Below are 26,193 nucleotides of genomic sequence, written 5' to 3' on the forward strand. Positions count from 1 at the left end.
CCTAAATGCATCCATCTGGCTGATGATCTTAACTGGGACTTACTTTGGGAGTAGGGCTTAAATTACCAGCATCCTGAAAAATCATGCTAGGGCTTATTTTCTGATTGGGTCTTAATTTCAGGGAAACAGTACTTATTAAAATAATAAAGGTGATAAAAATAAAAATATGCAGTCTGAATTTTTATTTTCTTTCATTTCGAGAAGCAGATTGAGGGGGATTGGTGGCGCCAATCCTTCCTATCCTTCATTTAACCTATGGAGTCTTCACTGTTGTGATGATTTAATTGAAACTAAAATGCTCAATTTATTGACTTGGCAATAGATTTTTACTAAACCCACTGATGCATTTCTAGGCAACGGTACAATTGTAGTGTGCAGAGCAAATTGGCATTAAATTTAATCAGAAATCACTGTGAACACATATACTAAAGGGACAAGGCTTTCACTGTGCTGCCAGGACTACTGACTTGTCTTTTCTGGCATCCTCCTGAAGACATCAATAAGGAAAAAGCATCAGGATTTATAGTAGTAAGGAATAAACAACTAAAATAATACGTTTGAATAAACACACAGACACAAATTAAAATATTAGGTAAACATATTTATTTTTCAAATTTATATAGCTGCCCATCTTACATAACATGCAACTCAAATAAACTTCATTGGGGGGAAAGAATAACTAAGTGTATTGTCTTCTACCTTATTGAGAACCTTCTTTGTCTCATTGCCTATGAGAAATAAAAGAATCACAATCCAGATGTTAATGTTTGCATATTTTTGTCAGTCCTTAGCTATATGAGGTTAAGTGCTTGGCAAATATACCTTCCTGTTTGAGATGTTTCCCAGTGTGCTGTATTCTTACATTCATTTTCTGAATAAACTAATAAAGCTAATATTTTCTGATCTGTAAGAGAAAGAGATTATTATTCTTTGTCTTCATAAGAATCAGGAACAACCTCAATAGTATTATTTTCAGGAAGATCTTATTTATTTATGTATGTTACATACATAAATAAACTTCTATAACTATGTATTTAACTTCATAATGTATAGTATAATCCAATCAAAGTTTCTTGGTGACAGAGATGTTTTGGTCAATGGCATTAGAGACGCTGTCCTCTGAAGTTTTATTTGTATTATCAACTATTCATTGACTCCAACAAATTGAAGATAGTTCTGAATTTGAAGCTCCTGGTCAAAGACGTGACAGTAATGGCTAAGAGGTTTTTACAAAGGTCACATAATTTAACAGTTGTACCCTGCCTTGGATTAGGATTTTCTGGATCAGCACTCTTGACTGCCAGCAAAAAGATATGAAGCTGGATGCTTGCCACAGTCTGGCGTTAGCAAACGTGGGCAGAATTTTAAGAAGCAAAGTGTCTCTCAAAGTAGTAAGCATAAATGTTGTCCCAGGCTTGGCACTGGTTGAGACCAGCAACTCAATAAACAAATGGCAAAGAGACACAGGCAGGTGGAATTCAGTGTTCTAAGCAGAGTATAGCAAGGACTCAACCTTGAAAAGTTATTTTCACTGTTTTGTTTTTGGTAGGAAATCCAGTATACAGTATAAGCTAAGTGTCATCTTGTGAGACCTAGGAAATATGGCTTCTCTGTCATGCCTGCCTGCCTTTTGGAAGTATTCCCTTCAAATCCAGATGTCTCTTACAAATGGAAGGGAAAGGTTTCATTTATATCAGCAGAAATCTACTCACATGGAGATGAGTATAAGAGTTTAAGAAAGGATAAAACAAAACAAAAATGTATGTGCAAACTGTTTGTACAAGCAATCTGTTTCTCAGCTGAGTTTTGATCTTTGAGTGCTCCATGGAGCTATCATAGCACGCTGCAGTATGCCGTGGTTCATATGACAAAACAAAAATCTGTTTTGCATCATAGGGTTATCAAATTTGGTCAAGACCAGGTTTCCAAGGCAAAATGACTAATTTTTCAATGGTACATGTGAGGGCTTAGAGAATTCCATAAATAGTCCCAACATAATAGCATCATCAATGGATGTATTGTCATATATTATTCCCACATCTCAAGGAACAAGCAGTTTAATATATGAGTGTTTAATTAGAATATCGATGAAATTTGCAGGTTTCACTTTCTTATATTTTAGACTACATGAAAAAATTATCATCTGCTGAAATAGAAAAACTTACAATTTTTTGTACTTTCCTCCATTCTTTGGGAGAATGAAGTTCTTTTTCTTGAACCTTGTTTCAAATAATACACTTGAACTGGGCTTGAGAAAGCCTTTTGTGGAATTGTTAATTATTATTAATTATTTTATCCCCACCCAACATCAGATGGCTGCAAATTTTTAATTTTCACACTTGAGTTTTGCACATAAGTATACTTTTCAGGGCGTACAATGTGTACATTCAATATACTTCAAGAACATGCTAATTTTTCAAAAGTTTTATTGTTAAGGTTGAAGACTAGACAAGATTGTACTGCTTTAACATCATTTTACGTAATTTAAGTATATACAAAATACATTGGAACTTTACACAGGTTGTCAAGGTATCTGAACGAGTTCTGTACGTACTGACACATAAGAAGCCAGTTTTCAAAATTGTATTTCCTAATTTGTGGCATAGCACAGGTACGCTCATTAGAATTCTTAGTCTTCAAAACTGCATGAATTTGTATGTGTTCATTCCAAAAGAGAAAGTCAATCTAAAAATCTGAACTGGATATTTTCATTGTGGTTGATTTTGTGACAAGCCCTTAATATAATGAAGTAGATTATCCTAAGCCTTGTGCATTATGTTTTAATTCCCAGGCAATAAAAGTAGCAAATTAGGAAGGTTATAGAAAGGTGAAATCTGCCTAGAAGTAAATAACTAAATCATTTTAGGGTAAATAGAGGGGAAATTAAATCTCATATTCTGTTTTACTGTTGAAGATAATACAAAAGTTAAAAACAATTTTATTATATCGTTCCAACAAATGTTTACTCTCCTCTTAACATTTGATTTTAAGATAAAAGTCATTCAAAAGGAAATGACTTGGGAGATGCTATTCTAAAATAACTAACTTGTTGATTTTAAATCAAATTTAGCTGTGAATTTGTACCAACTTCTGGAAATTTTTCATTGGCTTCAGATAACATAAATTGAAATTGGGCAAGTTCATATATATCTCTCTTGTCTGCATCACAAGTGAAGTGGGACAATAGTGTCTCAGGCTTCCACATACACAGACAGAATTTTTTCTGGAACACAATGAAGAACTAAAGGGAGGATCAGATGCCGCACCCTATTTGTAGCTTCATTTATCCAAGGTCTGAATATGCATATAAATTTTATCTATACAAAATCCTGCGACATGATTACTGAATCCTGAAAAAGATAGGTTTCCTCATTCCATGTAAAGAGTCTATACTTCTCCTTTTAGACTTGTTATGTTCTAATATTTTGATGAGCACTTACATAAATCACAGAATGTCTTAAAACTGATGAGACATTTAATGGTGTTTTCACACTGAATGACTATACTAGAAGGGGCAAACAGGCCACATGAACAGAGCAAATTTATGTTCAAAAATACACATAAGCCGAAGGTTGTACAAAACACTCTACATATAGTGTAATTGCATGACTTCATTCTAAATTCACCATTTTGTGTGAGGCACATAGATGTTAGGCTAGTTTGGCTCATTTTGTGAATCTGCTCTCTTTATTTTAGGCCAAAAGCTCCAGTTGTCATTCACCAGCTACTTATCTTGGACTGTAATACTGGCTACTGAATTGGCTTAGCATAAACAAATTGTAAATCACAGCCAGCCGAATGTAATATATGTAAAACTTCATGATGGAATTATTATTTAATAAGATGTAATTGATAGACCTAGGGCTGACTTAAACACATATGTACATCACACACTATTCAAGCACCCAGTTATTAAACTCTGATGATTGGGACTTGAGTGTGTGAAATTTCTGAATGAAAAAGCTTTCTATTTGATGGGATTGACTTGTTTGGAGGTATTTGATCAGTGATGGCTGTTTCACCCGTGTCATGTACTGAGCAATTATGAATAGATGTACACATTCATTCTTACTACAGAATACATCCTAAAGCAGTAGAAAATTTCAAACAATGACACATGGAATTAAAAAGTGCAATTTAGTTGTCAACTTATTTAACATCCAAAGAACACAATTCACTGAGAAATTTATCCTTTGCAAGTCTAATTGACTGACAAATTAAATATATTCATTATATGAGTGTAACAGTTTTATACACATTTTTTTCTGAATAAATAGCAGCTGTAAGGTAGCATTAACAGGATTATGGGGGGGATAAGGGAATTCAAAAATAATTCCTTCCTTTCCTTGGGCCAATAAAACTACTCAGGAGAAGCAGACAGTTTTACTTCAAAGGAATCTCCCATTGGCATCAGTGAAAGCTTCCATTTTCTATTTAACATAATTCTGAAGATGATCATGTTTCTCTATAGCTGTACGAGGTCATAAATATAGCTATAGCAAGGTAATCCAGTTATTCTGGATTATTTAAGTAGGTCTTGCGAGAATTAGTTTTCAACAAATTGTGCCTATATTTGCTAAAAACAGACACTTTCAGAATCATATAATTAAGTAGTTTACAGAAATAAACAAAGCAAGGTAAATAACACAATCATTTCAAAAAGAACAATGAATGTAAATTATTACATTTGAACATGACATTTTATGCATTGTAAATTATATAACATATGTTAATAATGAACCAAATAAATATTCACTTCCTTGCATTTAAAAAAATAAAGCACTAATATATTTTATGTCTATAATGACTAGCAGCACAAACTATTTCATTAGTGCAATGAAGTGATAATAGGAGTATCAGAAGTTTGTCATATTGAAACTCAATGTAGAAAACATTCCTTATTGAAGGGATGCTCTAAGCCCAGGCCAATTTCCTCCATATGACTCTCTACTACAGAATAAAAAATATGTTTATTACCCTGATCTATCAGAGGCAATTTCAGTATTAATATGATGTTGTTCTGGAATCCACATATGACAAAATGTATCATTGCTGCAATTTCTCTTACAAATCAGTAGCTATGTACCTGGCACTTAAAAATAAAAAATAGCAGTGATTTGACTGGCATGGGTTACCTGCTTGGTATGTTAATCCAGATTTTACCTGTCTGATTTCAAGATAAGTCTTAGGTAGACCTCTGCTCATGGGTTCTGAATTTGTTCTCAGTGCCAAGACCTGAATTAATTTATTTTGCATTGTATGAACATCATGGCTATAAGGGCAACCTTCTGTCCAATAACACTGAAAGAAGGAATGAGGTTGCTAACTAGGATGGGCAACCTGCCACAAGCAAATTCCCAGCCCTATTCTTATACCACTCGATGAATCACTTTTTGGTGGATCTTTTTTTTTTTTTTTTTTGCCTCAGCAAGCACAGATTATAGGCTCACAACATTTTCATAGAGTTTAATTTACCCCCACTGGCAGAGATCCCATTTTTAAAGAGATCTTCAATGTAATGTCTCCCTCTGATTGGCATTTCAATTTAATTGTTACTTTCCCCTGTAACTTTCCAAGGCTGAAGAAATGCATCTAAGATGCACTCTTTAGCTGATCTCTGCTTTAAAGTATAGATCCACTATAAAAAGAAAGACTTAATAACAAGCTACAGATTATTGCTGTTGCTTTAACTTCTAGAATAGAAATTTAGAATTGAACAGATTTGCTTGGCTGTGTCTTATATAGCATTTTTATAAAAGCCTAAAATGCAGAATAGGGGCTGTATATAGTTCAATGTCATCTTGGTTACTACCTTTATTCCATCAGACTTTCACACCTTAATACAATCAGAGTTGACTTTCTCTTTAAAATTATTCACTACAATCAAAGACAATTCCATAAACAACATTGTTAAGAAATGTTAACACAGTTACAGATAAGACAGTAACAGTTTAGTGAAATTGTAATGCAGCACAAATCCAACTAAAACACACACACATACACAAAAGTCATAAACAAACACAGAACCTTGGCATTCATTACAGACACCGGTACTTGCTTTACCTTGATTAGATTCCCCTACTGAACATCTCTGAGTATCTTTGTCTAAGCCTTACAAATTAAATGTGTGAATTCTGATCTTCTTAAAGTCTAGACAGCAGTCTTCTTTTTTGGGTACACTTTTTTTATGATGACATTTTTAAGAAATATCATCTGAAAATTAAAAAAAAAACCTATGTAGTCCAAACCACATGAAGCAAATCTATAGGAGAATCTGTGAAGAACTTGGGATACATACTACATCTACTTGTGCTACGTCATCTCCTCCCTTTGTTGGCTTTCTCCCATGCTCCCATGTATTCCCAAATGTGCTCTAGACAATTCTCTAAACTTCAGGTTGTATGGAGAAAGGGATATATATAATCAAGGTTGTAGAACCCATACTTACTATATATTGCCATGATTTGGAAACAAAGAAATAATGCATTTAAATAAAAATGTTTAGTGTGAACTATTTTAATGAGGCTAAAAAAAATCCCATCCCATCCCACATATCTTTTATTAAAATAAGAATGGAGATGGTGATTGATATAGAGTTTCAAGTAAGAAAAGTACATTCAGCAAATGTACTTTTTAAATGAAAGTGCTTTGCAATAGTGGCCAGGATCAGTGTCTAGCAGAAACCCCTGAACAAACTGGAGTTTCATTTGCAAGAGAAATTCCACTGATTAAGTCATCTGTCAAATTCTCACTGTCTTTCTATATTGCCTTTGTGGATGGACATAAGTGGAAATAAGAAGCCATTCCAGCCGTCCTTTTGCAGTATCTCGGTACCTTCCTTCCCATGGCAACAGTATTTCATATCTTGTTTGGATGAGCACAAACTAGGGATACATGGCGCTCTAGCATTGATTGGTGTGCATTGAATCCTAGCTGTATATTTTCAGATAGGATATCCAAGGCACAGAAAGCAATGTTCCTCAATCAAGGTGTATGAGACCTGGAATTAGGAATAATTCTTGTCACATAAGTATCTCTGATAGGTTAGAAGTCCCAGAGATATAAGAGCTACAGTAACAATAAGAACCTTTACTGTGATCTAGACCATCACTTTGAAAACCTCTCCCAATAACTTTATTTCTTCCATATTGTTAGAAAGTTCTGGTTGTCCTCGTTTACAGTGTAAGTAAAAGATGAATTCCAGTAGCAGGGATCTTGGGTTGGTTAGCTGCCTTTTGGTGGCCTAATTTCTACACACATAGCATCTTTTAGTAGAGAAAGAAATATTCCTTGTTTTAAAAGTAATTGAAGTTACATTCTTAACTTTGTGATGTTATTAGGCGTATATACACCTGAGTCTACCAATGTCTTTACAGTCTTAAGAACCAGAGACATGCTCAGTTTGAAATTAAGTCTGATGTTTGCATTCAGTAAAACCGTTCTGCTTTCTCCTCCTTTTCCTTCTACTTTTGCCTCTTCCTGGCCTGATTATCAAACTTGTGTGCCCAAAATAACTTTGTACAGCTGAATATTGCAATAACTGAAAGATCATAACAGCACCCAGCCCATCACTTGTATCTGTCCCTCTAAAGTGTAGCTTATGGACAATGCTGTAGCAAGGTTGTACTTCCGAACTAAGATACATTGGTTCATTTTGGAATGAATGATAGATTTTTTTTAATCACACTAGCTCCCTTGCCCATTGACCCAAGGGGTTGGGGACAGCTCCTTCATAGATTAACAAGCCAACTCTGAAGGAAGAAAAGACAGGAGCACATGGATGCCATATTAAACTATTTATGCAACTTTCTTTTACTGAGAATCAGCTTCAGATTTGGTCCATATTCATGTCAGCCCAGCATTGTTGGGGGGGGGGGGGGACCTGTAAGCTGAGTTCATTTACAAAATCATAGACTTCATAGTGTAACAGATTTTGTCCTATAAAATTCAGCTTTGCTCACCCCCCCTCCCCCAAAAAAACCAGCAGCACTTAATGGGATTAAATATAAAAGACAATGAAATGTTCCCATTGTGCTCAGTGAAAAGCAAAACAACTGGAAATGAAATCTAAAGTGCGTGGACTCGGCTCTTTTTTAAAAAAAATTACAAAATGTAGCGTGTGACATGGAAGGACCGCAGACCACAGATTTTTGTTTTCAAAAATAGTATCATTTGTCATGACAGTATATGATAGGCACAAGGGAAAGAATCAAATGAAGTCATTCCCTAGAAAAAACTTATTGCTAAAGCCACAGTATCACTTGTAAGTAAGTAAGATGACTGCATGGGTTTGGAAATAATGACATCTATCAGCTTGTTCTCAGATTACTAATGAACTCTGTAAAACCATGTTCATTTCCTTTGCAAAAATGATAGCATATTTGTTTGAGCTCTTATCACATTTTAGCCAATGAGAACAACTCAGAAGAGAACATGAACTTTCACAGTAAAACAGAGAAATAATTGGAGCAGATTTAAAAGGGAATAAAAGAAAAAGAAAAAAAGAGGTAAGAATATGCATCAGAATTGGACTATTTTAAGGGCAGGCTTAGACTTCCTTACAAAAGAGAACAGCCTACCAGAAAGTGAGCACTTATTCATGAAAAGCCCATTCAACTTCCTACAGGTTTTGCAGTTTCTTCTATGGAGTTTTCTTTATATATATATGTATATATATATATTTAGAAATATCAAGAGTTGTGCTATTAAGTGCAGTCTATGCATCAGTCCTCTTCTGTACAGCCCAAAAGCTCTGACCGTAAAGTGATTCTGCCATACCATGACCAGGGGAGGATCCTTATGTGCCGTGCATAGATTGGAGGATCGATAACGTTCTTTCTGTGAGTATCATTGTCAAAGTTTCCTTGGAAAACCTGAAAGGCAACCAGCAAGATATAGTTATAAAAAATATGTGGTGCACAAAACAAATAAAAATGTTCACTTCAAGGATGTTATACCTGTGTGTGTGTTCCACAGTGGTGGGTTTCAATTTTTTTTACTACCAGTTCACTCATTGTGTGATGCTTCTGCGTATGTGTAGAAACATCTGGGCGGGTGTTCGGAGCCTCCTACCGCCACCCCTACTGGTTCGTCCCAACTGGGCTGAACCGGCCGAAACCCATCTCTGATGTTCTAGCATAACTCTGGACTGCCTTGAGCAATTTCAGCCAAACTTAGTACACAGATGACTTACTATCTGGAAAAAAATAATGTGCAGTAAGACACTCCTAAAACCCCTCGGTGTGCGTATTCTATTAAGATTCAGCCTGTTGTGCCTTAAAATGACTTCTACTGTACTGCCGTAAAATGGCTTCTACTGTACAGCACAGTGGAGTTGTCATGGTAACAGCTTCACAGTACTCCACAATGGGGCTCCCTCTGGTAAGAAGGAAAATCCAACATTAAAAATTACATTTGGTCCGAACGTTTCCCCCCTATAAATAAATGCTCAGGCAATGCCAGGTTATCAGCTAGTTGAAAATAAAAATAAAAAATACTGTGATTTATAAATACATAAGTCTACTAGAGATCAAATCCTTCTAATTAAGGAAGATTTATTCTTAACATAAGTATGCTGAGTAGTTTTACAGGTCTCTATAGTCACAAACCTTTCTCTTATCAACTTTGATCAACTGATCAGCTATTCTCTGAAATCTATAATAGCTTATGTGCAAATAAATAAAATACCATTATATTTTATTATTAAAAGTAATTTGTTGCTCAAAGCATCACTAAATACTCATAGATTGTTTAAAATCCGGTCTATCGTTATATTTATGACATTATGAACTATTAGATATATTTTATGTGTGGATCCTTGATGTCTCTCAACTTTACTTACAGAAGTTACATTACCCAACTAGGTAATACCACCTACCGTCAGTTCTAGTGAGTGTGGTATATTGTTTTCCATGTCAATTCTGGTGAAGGTGAGATTTTCATTCTGATATTAGTGGGCAATCATAGGCAATCAGTTGTTCCTCATTGGAGGTTTGTTTATATACAACTTTCTCCCACTTGCATGCTTTCTGGAGAGTTTAATGTCCACATGTGGTACAAATGGAACGTAGCTCTGGGTTGAATTGTGGAGTCTTTGGTATATTGATATTGTGCTTGATATTGTGCTATTACTGATGTTCTAAATTTATTAATATACTGTAATTACTTTCTGTTTGGTTGGATGCAGCAAATATGTTGGCTTGTAAAACAGTCTTTAGATTAGGGATTAAACTATAGCTCACAAAGAATTGCATGTTGGGTTGAAATTGAGGTTTGGACTATAGAATTCTCTTGAAAATGTATCAAAACTGACCAATGTTCTTACTGTTAGAAGCAAATGTTGCACTTGGCAGAAATGCAACTATAGCTGGAAAGTTAGAATACAACTTCTCTGTCTTATTTAAATACATCACTGAAAGCTTCAATTCACCAAAACTGTAATGGAGGCAGGACATAGAGAAGATTGCAATCTGGAATGCAAGTACTAAAAAACATGAATGAACAAATGAAATGAAAGAAATAAAAACACATACCTGTTAAGTTTGTGAAATAAGGGAATGGAGTAGGATATAAGCGATCTGAATGACTCTTGTAGAATCAATATGAAGAGTACATGAAGAGATATGAAACCATAAATTATGAGGGTCATATAGGGAAAGTAGGAATTTGGAGCATAGGAATTCTTGTTATGTACAAACAGTATGTCACTAAACATTCAGTAGCTGGTGATAGTTACATGATATGCTTATATGCATGGTGAGAATGAAAGAACAACAGGTGAAGGTTTGTTTTTTTAAAAAAATCTAAATGAATGCTATCTAGAAAGAAATGTTGGAGTGTAGAAATGGCTCCATGACCAAGGAAGAGTCTAGAGAATGTGGTCAATAATAAGGGGGATATAACAAAGCAACATAAAAAGCTAACAGAGCTGGTCATCCTTTAGATTTTTTTAGCACACCCTGTGGACACTCCCATACATGAGACTTTTGGAAAGCAACTGATGGTGTTTGAATTGTGAATTTGTTTAGGTTCCTAGAAAGTATTGCTTTATAAAACAGTCTTTGTGGCTGCTGGGTGACAGAAGGGGGGAGGGGATGGAGGGAGAGAGACACAGAGAGAGAGACAGAAAGAGACAGAGGCAGGCAGAGGGAGAAACAACACTGCATTAGAGCCTGGAGGAGGGGTTATGGCAAAGGAATTCATTCCCATTGAATTCAATAGCGATTTTTGTACCAAGTAATTCTTGTATACATATATTTTTGCAATATATTCTCTGGAGTGTAGGGCTGGTATTTAATGCAAATTGCCAATTGCATATGCTGTTTGGTTCTGGATGCATGTACTACAAAAAAGGTGTGTTGTCTGTTCATAAGTGGAGGTTTCCTCAATCTTGTTGGACATATGAAGGTAGGATGGAGCCCATCTTGCAGCTCTGTGCAGGCTGGGGAATTGTTAGCCAGCTTGGTTTTAAAGAGATAAGAGAGATGGATAGGGACCCTATGATGGAAGCTTCCCCAGAGATAATTTCAAAGATACACTCAATGTAGAGTTATACAGGCTGTGTACAGACATGCGCAGTAAACTGCCATATCTCAGTAATCTATTACCTCAACATCTATGACCTCAACTGTTTATTAGAACCAGGTAGTGCCAGGAACCTTTAGATATGTGAAGCCTCTACTCTGGCTGGGATGGACTTAGAGATTGACAAGTAAAATGAACCAATAAGACGCTGTTGCTACCCCTGCTTTTGCTTTGCTTGTTAAAACTGTATAAAAGTCAATAAACTCTGCATAAGGGAAACAGACATTTTGGACACCATTGCTGTGATGGATTTCTGAAACCTACATCTCAAAACTAAGAAAACAGTTTTACACTTCCGTCCATGAAATGGCACGGATTTAAAAAGAGATATTGATAGATGGCAATCCCTCCAGCAATGTAGAATATGTATATAATGTTTGTAGCTCACTGAAATATTGTACTACTTTTATAATTTAATTACCCTTTAATGATACTTCAGTAAAGGGTATAATTTTGCAAGCAGACAATAAGAAAAAATATTGTTTATGTGCACTTTTGAAAAACTGAGATGGTATTTTATCACTGGTATGCAGCTTGCAGATTTCTCTTAAAAAGCTGCTAATGAATGAAATGACATCAATTCCAAAGAAATATATGCTAACAAGGTAATCGTTTCAAACAGCAAAGTAAACTGATTAAATGTAAATGTCTACATGATATACAGGTCACATTTTAGGCTTCGTTTGCTAAGGTGGGATAAGCTAATGTGCAGAGGTATATTCCTCTTCCTCCTTGCCAGATGATTGCAGAAGGGTAATCACACAAGCATTACCCCAAAGGGGAAATTAATTGTTAAAAAAACCCTGAAGGGTGAAAGAGAATGCAGATTGAAACTTTTAAAATAATTGTGATGATTTCAAGCAATTACTGGGTTAAACATGTGAGTTAAATGTAGAAAATTACAAAGTTGAGGTGTACCACAAAGTATTTATATTTCAATATAAATATTTTATTTATTTTTCACATTTTACAGAAATGTGTACAGAACAAATTTAGGGTACTTTAGTTAAAAGGGGAAGGAAGGATACTTAGGGGATTACTAAACCTCACACGTAGGTGATTCTCTGGGCCTCCTACACAGGGTTATGTTTTAACCACTTTTCAGAAGGCCAGGATAATGGGGCCTGCCTCACCTCCGGGGCAGAGGTGGGTGCTACTGAACAAGGGATGCAAAACTGGATGAGATTCAGAAAAAAATTGTGAAAATAGAGGCCTAGAAACAATGATAGAATAGTAGAAGAAACTCAAATAACAACAATTGTAAATATAAAGGTAAAAGTTGATATGAACTACAGAAAAGATAAGTTTGAAGAACCAACAATGAAAGTCAGTACAGAATCAGTACTGAATACAATGAATTGATCCCCAGTTGGGAGTAAAATCATGAACAGCAATAAAATTGAAATGTCATCAGGAACAATCAGGATAAAGCCTACAAATCAGTGGGCATTTTACAAGTGGATAAAATCAAGCACGGACAACTTAAAATGTGATTAATGAAGAATCCATCTCAAAAGTGAGCAAAGTGCTAAGGACAAAAATAAATGGTGGAAAACTGATCAAAGTCATCAATACCTGGGCCATATTGTGGTATAATACAGTGCTGGAATTATTAACTGGACACAAGCTGTCCTGAAAAACAAGAAATTTAACTATTCACGATGCATTACATCCCCCTGGTGATATTGATAGATTACATGTGCCCCTCAGAAATGGAAGAAGAGGTTTACTTCAGGTCAAACAATACTTCAGGTTTACTTCAGGTCAAAGAAGAAAAGCACACCTAGGCTGATTACATAAAATACGGCCAAGAACAAGCATTGATGCAAGTTAAAAATTGGAATATATGGAAGGTGCAGGAAACAAAACATGAACATCCATATAATGAAAACAATTCAAAACAAACAGAATTCTGGCAAGGAAAAGGATTACATGGTCAATGAAAGACTGAAGGGACTGTGGAGAAAGATAAACTGTGACAATGGCCTACATACTGGAACATTACAAATTGGAAGACTTGATTTTGGCTGCTTAAGAACAAGTTATGTAAAGTAATGCAATCAAGGCCTGAATGCAAAAATTGCCAGATGATTCAAACTGCAGATTGTGCAAAGAGGCTGACCAAACTGTAGATCTTAGCTCATGAAAAAAGATTACATAATCTTTTAAAAAATGACATAATACAATCACAAAAATTATTCACTGGGACATTTATAAAAATTGTCATGTAACAGTGACAAAAAATTGAGTTTAAAAGTTGTTGAAAATGAGAAGCTTAAATATTGCAGGAATTCTGAATACAAACTGATAAATCTGGTTTATAACATATCAGATTTAACTGGGATTAAAAGGAAATGACTGTATAACTGATGTTGCCAGGATATAGTAGAATAACAGACAAAGAATTCAAGAAGATCACAAAGTATCAACATCTGAAAATTGAAATCGAAAGATTATGGCATAAACCGACTGTGGTGGTCCCAGTAGCTATTGGCACACTGGGTGCCACATCCAAAAATCTTGGATGCCAATTAGAAAATCTGCATATTGACAAAATGTTCATCTATCTATTACAAAAAAGATACACTGCTTAGATTCACACATATACTATACTGATACATCAAACATCCTAGGTTTTGGGGAAGAACACAGATCAAGTGCAACACAAGCTAAAGAACTGGCGGTCGTGATTTCACATTTTTGTGCATAAGCACCTTGGGTGTAATCCCAAAATATCTGGAGCACTAACACTACTGAACAATACTGATAGTGACAAAATCATCATGAGCCCATTGCAAAAAGCAACTTTACTTGGATTGATTTACAGTGTGCAGCAATACTTTTAATATCAAACAACAAGTGCTATCTCACGTCCTTGGGAAGACTTGATAGTTGGATAAAAATGTGGAATCCAGTCTAAACTCAATTGTGATCTACTGTGTGAAGGTGACTACGTGGCCAACCAATAGTAATAATAAGATCAATACCTGGAGACAGCAGAATAGAATGAACAAAATAATCACAAAATACAAAGATGTTCAAATAGAAATACAATGACTGGCAAAAGAAAGCAAAGATTGTGCCAATAGTAATAGGCAAAGTAAAGTAACATTATAGATTATTGTTACATATTAGGAAAAGGAAAAATAACATTATGATGCAAGATTACTAAAATTATAGATTGTGCAGAAGTGAAAGTAGTAGAGTTTGTCTTCTTGGGCTGAAAAACAGACAAAGATGAACAATGTACTGGAATAATGAATAGTTAATGCTAGGGGAAGATGATAAACTCAACTTGAAGGACAAGAAAATGTCAGTGACAACAAAGATTGTAATAGCTAAATGTCTTTCAGGAGGCAATGTACAGTTTTGAGACTTGGATGTTAAGAAAGACTAAGAAAAAAACGATGCTTTCTCATTATGGATTGGATATGGCTAATACAGGTATTATGGACTGCAGGGACGTGCGGTCAGGGGAGGCAGGGGAGGCAGAGCCTCACCTCTCATCATGAAATAATATATAATATATAATAATAAATTATAATATATATTTCCTCGGTGCCGCTCTGGAGGTCCGGCCACACCCAGCCGCTGCGGCGATGTCATCAAGATGAAGTGGCTTGGAGGCGAAGTACTTTTCCGTGCTTTTCTGTCTGTCTGGCGTTTAGGTAGATAGCTGGATGTCCTAAACGCCAGACGCTCAGAAAATCACTGAAAAGCAGCTGCTGTTGGGGACTGCGGAGCGCGAGCCGGCGGAGCGCGCTCCAGATGCACAGAAAAGCACTGAAAAGCAGCTGCTGTTGGGGACTGCGGAGCGCGAGCCGGCGGAGCGCGCTCAGGAAGGCAGGGAATGGGATCACGTGTGCTGGAGGCTGAGGCAGCCTCAGCCTCCAGCACACATGGTCCCATTCCCCACCTTCCTGATGACATCACCAGCCTCACCAGCCATAAACCTCACCACACGTCACTGATGGACTGTAGGAAGAACCAATTATTCCTTAGCCAAATTCTGACTGGCTGCTTTCTTGACCTGATTTTTAGCAAGCAGAAGCTCACATTTTTTAGACATGTGCATCATGTATCACTATTTAATTTTTCCTTTAAGATCTATTTGGCACCAATTGTACCATCCTTCAGGAAAGCTTTAAACCTGGCTTTTCACACAGGCCAGAAACAGATTTGCAATTCTGCTTGATTGATGATAGGTGGTAGAATGTTTTTGTTTGTGTATTTTCCCAATTCATTGATATTTTTTGCATTTGGTTGTGAAATGTTACTTTAAATTTTGCATGCTGCCTTAAGTCTTTTTTGATTTACCCCATTATGCATCTATTTCATCATGAATAAAATGAGAAATTATGGGATGCAAGTGATTTAAGGATTAGAAAATCTATGTTGGCAAAGCTGCAGGAAATAAAAAAGAATAAAACAAAACATTGTAAAGAAGAGAGACAAGAATAGAGAATGTCCTTGGAAAAATAGAACAAGTTATTCCCAGTGAGTCAAACTAGCAAATTAAATAATTCAATTAGAAATTGTCACTCATTTTTTGTGGCCTGTCAATTGTTCTGTCTCCTTGTCCTGCCTCAACCCATCAAAAATCCAGTTTAAAATCTCTGGTGACCTTGTTTCTCACATATTGTCACACTGTTGTGCCAGCCCTTAGAAATATATATATATTAAAATTAATTGGACAAGGACATGAAATAATCTTTATATTTATAGCAAGCTATTATTCTAGTTCGTCCTGGAAAGCAATATTTTTAAATTCTATATGGTAGAATTAACTAAAGACTTTATTTCTTAAATAGCTAAATATTACAGGATGGCCCAGCATCTGTCATAGTAATCTTTCCTGGATGATTTAATAAAAACCCAAGGTGAATAATATAAAGTGAATGGTTCATGCTAGCTGAAGACAATGTAGTAGAACAACAAAATAAATCAAAGCATTACAATCCTACTGGAAATCAATGAGCCAAACTTTATTTATTTATTATTTTATTATCTTTATTCTTTATTCTTTTAATTATTATAATAATTAATTTAATTATTATGTTCATCTTTATTATTTTAATAAATAACTCAAGGCAGCTAATACTACTCCCTTTTCCTTTTTTCTCCGCAACAAAACCCTGTGAGATGGGCTTGACTGAATGAGATCAATGATTTAAAATCAGCCAAGCAGCTTCAGAATATACAATCTCCTGGTTTCTGATGCCAGGCTGAACCACTAAACCAACTGGCTCTCAAAATTAGTGAAGAAAACTACCTCTTTGACGGAGACAGTCAAAAATGTGGAAAACAAGCAAAGAAATAAACATTTGGTCTGAATTTTTTTTTTAATGTAAACTAGAGGCCTTGCCTGGAGACTTGCAATTTTTAGAATTTTACTGCGCAGTTTGCTAGTGTAAAAAAAATATTTATTAAACATATGAACACCAAAATTGATATATTTGGGAAGAAAGTACAAATGTACATATTAGTATATACCAAAATATGCATATTTAGAGACACGTATTTCAGGTATGTACTATTTGTGTCACTGGGGGTGTGGGACAGATGTGGAAATAGGCTGAAATGAACTTATCCATCAAGAAAATTAGACACAGAAGAAAACCATATGTGACATAGCCATCCATCCTAATTTATCAAATAACAAGGTGCCCTTGTAAAACAATGAGATGCTTAAGGTGTTTTCATAACAACCTTTCTCAGAGGCTCAAGACTATTTTCTGTTATCTTAGTGACATCTATATAATAGTATCAAAAGGAAACAAGTTACAATCTGATATCTTTTTTCCAAAATCATTTTGAAGTTTCACTTATTTTAATTTCTTTCCTCACGCATGGATCTGCATTCTTTGGTTTTTTCATTGCAGGGCCATGATACCATCAGCTGAGAATAAGTATTAACACAGACTATTAAAACCCATTTAACAGAAACTAGTGTAATATTACAGGAATGCAAGAATGTTATAGAATGCAACTATATATTTGGGCTTATTTGTTGGCTTTATCATTTAAAAATAAAATATAAGGTTTAATTTTGAATTTTAAAAGTATTTAAACAATTTAATAAAACTAGCATTTTCTTTAATAGTCAGGTTCCATTCAAATACGAGGAAATTTTAGGAAACTCAGTCTGCTTAATTGCCTAGCATAAGATTGTTTGAAATGCACCCTTTATCTTTCAATAATAGCTGTGGGGTGCAATTAAACTGTCTTCTTTGCAGTACTTACAATGATCTCCAACAGAGCAAAGCTCCCCCCACCCCTTTGGGCAGTATATTTGAAAAATCTGAAAATACTTCAGAGGAAATTTATTGCAGCAAAATGGATGAAATAATGAACCCTTGATTTACCCATCCTTAATCTACTAGTAGTAGAGTGGAGTTAAGGAACCATGCTGCACTAGCTTTACTAAGACTCCTTTATTATTATTATTTTACAATATTATTATACTATTGGAGTGGGGGATTATTTTTTTTTATTTTTTATTACTTTTATTTATTTTATATGCTGTTCTTACATCCTTTTAAGCCACCTTAAGTCACCATATGCGAGTAGGTGGCAATATAAATGTTCTAATTAATTAAATAAAATAAATAAATACTGTATACTCCTGCTGTAAGACTCAGACTATTATTAGAATTGGATGAGACTGTTTGGGCCATCATGTCCAAGTTTATACTCAGTGGAAGATTTCAAACTAGAACACTCCAGATAGATAGCTGCCCAATCTTTACTGAACACATCCAATGAAGGAGACTCATAGCACCTCTTCTTAATTGGTTTTACTGTTGCCAGATCTGCTTTTGTGAGACTCATATCCATTATTTATGTCCAGCAGACTGGGATGAAAAAGGGTTGGTCTTTTTTCTGAGTATTTAAAGTGTATTTTTATGTATTACTTTAGTTTTCTTTTCTTATGACCGTAATGCCCTTCAATCTGTTCTTGAATAACTTTGTTTCTTCCAGTGCCTTGATATCTCTGTCACTTTTCCTTTAAAAAAACTCAAAATATTTATATGGGATTTTCAGGTAATCTTTAATACAAGTAATTTATAGTATGTAGTTTGATGTCGTGTGCCAGATGTGCATCTTGTCCAAACATTTACTGTATTCCCCTTAGCTATATGTCAGGGTGGGAGTGGAGAGTTAAATAATATAACACTTATTTAAAACCCAAAATGTACAGTAGATGTATTATCCTGCACTTAAAAAAAATCCAAATATTTGGCACTAAAATTGTTGTAGATTTGTCTGAAATTCTGCAAGATACTCTGCCAGGGCAATGCTACTGTGCTTGCCAAAGGGATGCAGTTATATTAACATTTAATAAAATTGCGTGCATTTCTGACTTTCTTATGATCGCTTTACGTTTCCAAATTCTGGTTTCAATTTTATTCTAAATCTGATATGTGGCATCTGAAAGGGCTCAAGTCAAATCAGGTTATTTTAGAACTGACAGACTGGGATACAAAATCAATCTTGTGGATAGGGAACTTTCTCATGTGTAAAGAGAACCATCTTGTGTAAAGAAGTGTATAAGAAGTAGTTTTAACTATATCTCCTCCTTGAGCATGTTTCATTCTCTGTTTGCTACATCCCAAGAACACTGAGAAAAGATTTGTAATAATAAGAGTTTTATTTCATGTGATGTAATATGTTTTCTTTTTTCTCAAATCACAGATTGCAAAAGGTTTTTTTTAATAAAAGATTTGTTTACCATGTATGATACCATATTCAGGCCCTGAAACTGCAGTGATCTACTGACCTCTAGTTGAGAAAAGCAAGATCACTATTTAACTCAGTTTTTTTTTCTTCTAAAATATATATTTTTTCAATGTAGTTTCAACAAATTCAGCAATTTCCACTCAGTGTAGGTATAAAAACAGCATTCATGTTCAATATTCGCTATTCAAAACAACAACATTCTAATGGTATATCATAGCAGCTTCACTGGTCTGTATTCCCAAAGGAGTAACAATTTAAACATGAATACCTAGCAGTTTGAAACAGCAGGAGCACCTACTCTTATTTTTACACTGCTTCCATTGGAAAGTGTGCAACTGGAGTTGAGCCCAAACAGTATCAGTTCTTTGATGGCTTGCATTACTCTTAAACATATACCTTCATTTTGGTTTTGGACAAGTATCTTTTCCATAGCTTTGGATGAATAGCTAAGGATATGGATTCTGTCAACGGTTATGGTTCTATGATACTATGATGATGTTTATTATGGATTTAATATTTGTTATTATTATTTAATTTGGATAAATCTGCTTTAGTATAATGCATTCTATGTACTACCTTTCCCCCAGATAAAATTGTTAATCTAAGCCAGTGGTTCCCAAACTTTTTCAGTCCCCCCCCCCTTGGTGCTACAAACTGATCCTCAGTGCCCCCCACCCAGTGGGGGAATTCAATTTTTTTACTACCGGTTCTGTGAGCGTGGCTTGGTGGGTGTGGCTGGTGGGGTCATGTGACTGGTCGGTTTGCATGACGGAAGGAAGATAGTAACAGTAAAATTCAAAACGGCAACAATTAATTGCACATTTATTCAAAATCCAATTCAAAAACCTTTTTAGTTAATGTTAATTCAACAAAATTGTTGAACATGCTCCAGTGATACCAGGTTTTCAAAGACTGATAGTCATTTATCAAGAACCTTAGTAAGTAGTAACTTAGTAAACTCAGTAAAATTTAGTAACTACTTCACTGTTCAGTAAATTGTTAATGTGATGGATGGGCTTGATGAAGTGATACCAGTTTCCCAGTGTCTGGTTTTAAGTCACTTAGCAGGAGTCTTAAATCACCACGTTCAGTAATCTGGAGTCGATTTCTTTGCTTGGAGAGAAGTTGGATGACCACACTGAAGCCACGTTCCACCAAATATGATGTTGGAAATGCAACAAGGAGCTTCTTAACCACTGTCCATAGTACAGGATAGCAATCAGAATTTTTTTTCTGTAACCAAAACTCTTGGTACGATTTCTTAAACTTTGACCTTCAAGCTCAATGTCATTTTGCAGCTCTATGGATTGTTCCTCTACTATCCCATCTTCCTCAGTATCTGAAAATGGATTTATCACCCAATCTGGAAATTCCATCAAAAGAAGATCGTGATATCACTCAGACATCTAAGTCTTAGAATGTCAGAGAAACAACTTTAGCTAGATAGTCACATCCCTGCAATAACATCATTGTAATTTTCAGTTTCATTAATTTCCACAATATCAACACTGGCTTTGCTACTAACCCCTTCCAAACCATCTGCATAGTCTTTAAGATTTGGTGGTCTAAATATCAAAAACGGTTGACTCACATCACACATCTAAGCAAAACTGAAATACAATCATTTTTTCCTTTTTTAAAAAAAAAATCTCAATTTTAAGATTTGTATTACTGTTTTCATCAGTCCCCATCCAAAAATGGCAAGAAACTCTGGTGTCATTTTTTTTTAAGCAACCATGGACAGATAATTGCTCATACTTGCCTTAATATTATTGGCCAAGTTTCTTATTGGTTATGCTAACCAAGAGGTGCTCTGGTCATTGTTAACCCTGCTGCAAAATTTATGTGTGCACATATCCACACATATAAAGGCCTACAATATAATCTTATCTCCTTCAGATTGCCAATTATTTTGCACAACACAAACATTCTGCCTTTAAATGCTTACATGGTTTCAATGGCTAAACTTCTGCTCACCGAACCAACTATTCAAAATCAGTAATTCCGCAAGGAGAGAGGATGGGAATGGGGATATTTCAAAAACTAAACACATATCCTAAAAGAAAATCCACCCGCGACCAGCATTTAGTGGAGCTTTTATAAACTTAGAATAAATGAGATGGAAGGTCTTCTGGTCCAGCCCCCTGCTGAAGCAGGAGAACCTATACCCGTGGTCTTCAAACTTGGCAACTTTAAGACTTGTGGACTTCAACTCCCAGAATTCTTCAGACAGCTATGGACTTCAATTCCCAGCTATGCTGGCTGGAGAATTGTGAGAGTTGAAGTCCACAAGTCTTAAAGTTGCCAAGTTTGGGGAGTCCTGACCTATACCATAGTAGTATATACATATAGTATACTATACCTATATCAAAGAAAGCTCCTGTGAGTTTAACAACACCCGTATTTCCAAGGCTACAAATGGAAGATTGCAATGCGAGATCCCTCCTGCTTGTAATCCACCTCCCTAACCAAAATCCACACCACCAAAAGGGAGTAACCGCACTTCCGTTCATCATCCCCTCCTCCCAGTTACTTTTACCCAGCAGCGTCTCCATGCAAAGGAAAAGGATGGCATGAAATATGTGACCGTTTTTTAAACCAGTGGCAAAGGGTTCTCTTGCAAGCCCAACTAGAATTCAATTGTTGGGGGTTTTTTTCCCCCTAACAACACTGTGCACGATCTCCCAACCCACCGACCATTTTAAAAAAAAACTTTTCACAAGCCAAGCCGGTCGGTTAAGATGCTGGCAGTGTTGGGGGATGGGAGATTGAAGCGGTGTGCGCCCCTCTCCTGGGAAGAAGGCAGTGATTGGAAGGGAGGGTGGTGACGTTGCTTAAAGGGAAACCTGAAGCTATTTCCGGATTTGTTTGGGTAATTTTGTCCTTCTGCCACACCAATGGGCTTAAAACAGTCCATCTTCTCCTCGGCAAGTTTTTCCTTTCCATCTGAGAATTAGCTAAGGGGAAGCTACCAACCTAGGGGCGACGCCCTCTACAGCCAACATGATCTTTTTTCCCTCACCCTCATAGCGCCCCCTACCACCCTCCTTGCCTCTTAGCATCCCCTGCCACCCCCCTTGCCTCTTAGCATCCCCCTAAGTCATCCCACTGCCCCCCAGAGGGCCGTACCGCCCACTTTGGGACCCACTGATCTAAGCTATCATTCCAGTTCATAGCAGACACTCCAATCACAAATGACACAGAAATCTGATTTTTGGAGAAATGAAAAAAAACCAGCTGGTGGATTAATTTTTACTCTCTTTAGTATTACTCACAATAGTTCCCTTTACAGTTTCACTAGAGAATTTATATATATAACATATATATGTGAGCAATAGTACATGGAGGAGAAAAAAAGAATATAGGTATATATCTATCTATATCTACCTGTATATCTATATGTCTGCCTGCCTGCCTGCCTGCCTGCCTGCCTGCCTATCCATCCATCCATCCACCCACCCATCCATCCATCCATCCATCCATCCATCCATCCATCCATCCATCCATCAGATTATAAGTATAGCTATCCACCATCTATATCTACCTACACACACACACACACACACACACACACACACACACAAATATATGTATATACATATACACATATATATGCACACATGCAAGGGCACACACACACATACCCTGTTTTATCTCTATGGCTCTATGGCCCTTAAACCCTACATTGCACTTCCTCTCTTTGAAGAATGAATGGCTCCTTCAACTACTAAAGGCTACTACACCGAGCTTTGGTTGCTCACAGGGATCTGTGAACTTGGATGGGAAAAAAGTACAACTTTATTTTCACTAAGGATAAAACTCAAGGATAAAACATATAAAGAATGGTTGCTGTAACTGGATATGTCTAGTCTTATTAAAAGAAGGACTAGGGGTAACATGATAGCAGTTTTCGGATATCAAGGAATTTCCACAAAGAAGAGGGAGTCAAACTATTCTCCAAAGCACCTGAGGGCAGAACAAGTAGCAATGGGTGGAAACCAATCAAGGAGAGACGCAACTTAGAACTAAGGAGAAATGTCCTGACAGTTAGAACAATTAATCAATGGAACAACTTGCCTCCAGAACAGAGGTGGTATTCAGCAGGTTCTGACCAGTTCTGGAGAACCGGTAGCAGAACTTTTGAGTAGTTCAGAGAACCGGTAAATACCACTTCTGACTGGCCCTGCCCCCCATCTATTTTCTGCCTCCTGAGTAACAGCTGATTGGGAGGGAATAGGAATTTTGCAGTATCCTCCCCCTGGAGTGGGGAGGGAATGGAAATTTTACAGTATCCTTCTCCTGGCCCGGCCACCAAGCTACACCCACCAAGCCATGCAATGCCCAAGCCGTGCCCACAGAACCGGTAGTAAAAAAAAAATTGAATCCCACCATTGCTCCAGAAGTTATAAATGCTCCAACACTGGAAGTTTTTAAGAAGAGATTAGCTAATCATTTGTCTGGTGTAGGGTTTACTGCCTAAGCAGAGGGTTGGACTAGAAGACCTCCAAGGTCCCTTCCAACTCTGTTATTCTATTCTCTAAATGAAATTTAGCTTTTTTATTCAATTACATAGCTGGACAAGGTACTTTACGGCCTCTGGACTCCAATGTTGTTTTTGACTTAACACAATTAATAATCTCTAAAATTATTATAGAATCGTAATTATATCCAAAATTATTGCATCCTAAAATACATAAAATAAAACTGTTGGCTTACAACTGTTCATTTAGTGACTGTTCAAAGATAGTGATCAAAATTCAGACCCTTGTCAGCTGACTCATATTTATGAATTTACAGTATCAGGGTCATGTGATCACCTTTTGCAAACTTCTGACAAGAAAAGTCAATGGGGAAGCCAGATTCACTTAACAACCGGGTTACTAACTTAACAACCACAGTAATTCACTTAACAACTGTGGCAAGGAAGGTCATAAGATGGGGCAAAATTCACTTAAGAAATGTCTCACTTAACAACAGAAAATTTTGGCTCAATTGTGTTTGTAAGTCAAGGATTACCTCTATTGTCTGGTTATTAATAAAGTACTACATATATTATATATTTGCTGTTTTTAAATATTGTGACAACTGTATTGGACAATAACTGATTTTCTTTGTAATTCTCTATGTATCTGTGTATTTTATCGTATGCATTTAAATACATTCTCCCCCCCCCCCCCCGAAAAAGTGCTCATAGATATGACTAGACTTTAAGAAGATCTATGGTACAAAAAGGTTAAAAACTCCTTCTGTAGCATAAGGAGAAACAGAGAGAAACCTGGCCAAGCTTTCAAAATTCTGTTATTCTAATTTACTGCAATCAGCAGCATTCCTGGTATGCCTGCTGTGCTTGCTTGTTTCTTGACCTTGAGCAGTTTTAAATGAGTAGGACTGTAGCAATGCTTTTTTTAAAAAAAACACAGATTCTTTGAATTATATTTTTTAAAATAATGTTATGTTCTTTGAGATATACTGATATAGAGAACAGCAAAGCGGCAATTTCTTACATTACTTTTATTTGCAAAAATTCCTCTGGGTCTCACAACCATGTAAGCAATTTTTCGGCAGAAGAATGAAGAGGTCATGGGAGTTCATTACCTCATTTAGAATGTGTCCAGGCTTTCAGAAGAAGGGCAAAGAGAGTGTGGACATTAAAGGATGAGATATCACACTGACAAGAAAAGTAGGGATTGCCAATGTCATGGGTTGGTTTTTTTTTAAAAGTTATTGGACACGGCTATGAAAGCTGGATCATCAGAAAGGCTAAACAAAGTGAATAGTGCGCTGAAAAAGAAAACAGTTGAAAATACCTTGGACTACAAGAAGAACAAACAATTCATTACTAGATAAAATAAAAAAAAAGAATGTTCAGTGCAAGGAACAAAAAATGTAATATTTTTAAAACAAAACGTGGCAAAAATCTCTGAAGAAGAAACTGATACTTTAAAAAAATGGAAAGCAATGAAGGAAGTATATAACTGAAAATAAACATTGAAAGTTATAAGAACTCAAGTAGTTACTGGCACTTATGATGAAATGATGTTCATTGGATCACAAAGTGTCCAAAGCTTCTAAACTATTAAACAAAAATCTAAGATTCTGAGGGAAATTTAGAGAAAGGAGGGGAAGAGGTAGGAAAGCATTTTTCCAGTTGGCAAATTCTGTCAGCCGTTTGGATCACAGCCATTTTGTGACATCTATTAGCTCAAAAATATTGGGGAATTCTCACCTAAGATATTGGGACTAAAGTATTTATTTTATTTTTATTTAATTTAGTTTATGAAACATATAAAAGAGAACAGGTATAAGTATAAACATAAATATGAACACAGTAATATACAAATAAATGGAGACAGCAGGACAGGGACAGAGGCACACTGGTGCACTTACTGAGCCCAGGAATGGGGTCAGGTCAACAGTAGACAGTCTTAGGTTTAAATTATGGGGGGTTGGGATGTAACAACAGAGTCAGATAGAGCATTCCAGGCGCTGACCACTCTGTTGCTGAAGTAGTATTTTCTGCAATTGAGTTTGGAGTGGTTTAGAAGGTGGATAGTTTTTTTAACTGCTTTTAATGAATCTTAATGGTTGAATTATGTTGATTATTTAATTTGGTATGCCACCCAGAGTCCCATGCAAATGATATGGCAGGCTATATAAATTCAATAAGTAAATTAAAAAAATAGATAAATAAAAATTATTTAATATTATATGAATTCTACCAGTTGATGTGTGAATAGTTTTAGAAATATTTTTCAAATCATTATATACATTATTTGCTTCAGTATATATTTTTATGTTCCGACCACTATTTTAACACGTTGAAAAGAAAATTTTAATAATGGTTTTTCATTTGGCAGTTTTTATTATTCA

General features: G+C 35.8%; 1 protein-coding gene across 1 annotated transcript in view; it reads right to left on the reverse strand.

Moving 5' to 3' along the window:
- Window positions 1-608: 608 nt before the first annotated feature.
- The window catches only part of EDIL3 (EGF like repeats and discoidin domains 3), a 259,518-nt gene continuing 233,933 nt past the window's right edge, over window positions 609-26,193 (reverse strand). The window contains exon 10 of the mRNA XM_081943349.1: window positions 609-8,873. Coding sequence (XP_081799475.1) covers window positions 8,724-8,873 — 150 coding nt within the window. The 3' untranslated portion in view covers window positions 609-8,723. The remainder of the gene's footprint in view (window positions 8,874-26,193) is intronic.

Source organism: Natrix helvetica, assembly GCF_964273705.1.
Source record: "Natrix helvetica genome assembly, chromosome: 2".
NCBI classification, from domain to species: Eukaryota; Metazoa; Chordata; class Lepidosauria; order Squamata; family Natricidae; genus Natrix; species Natrix helvetica.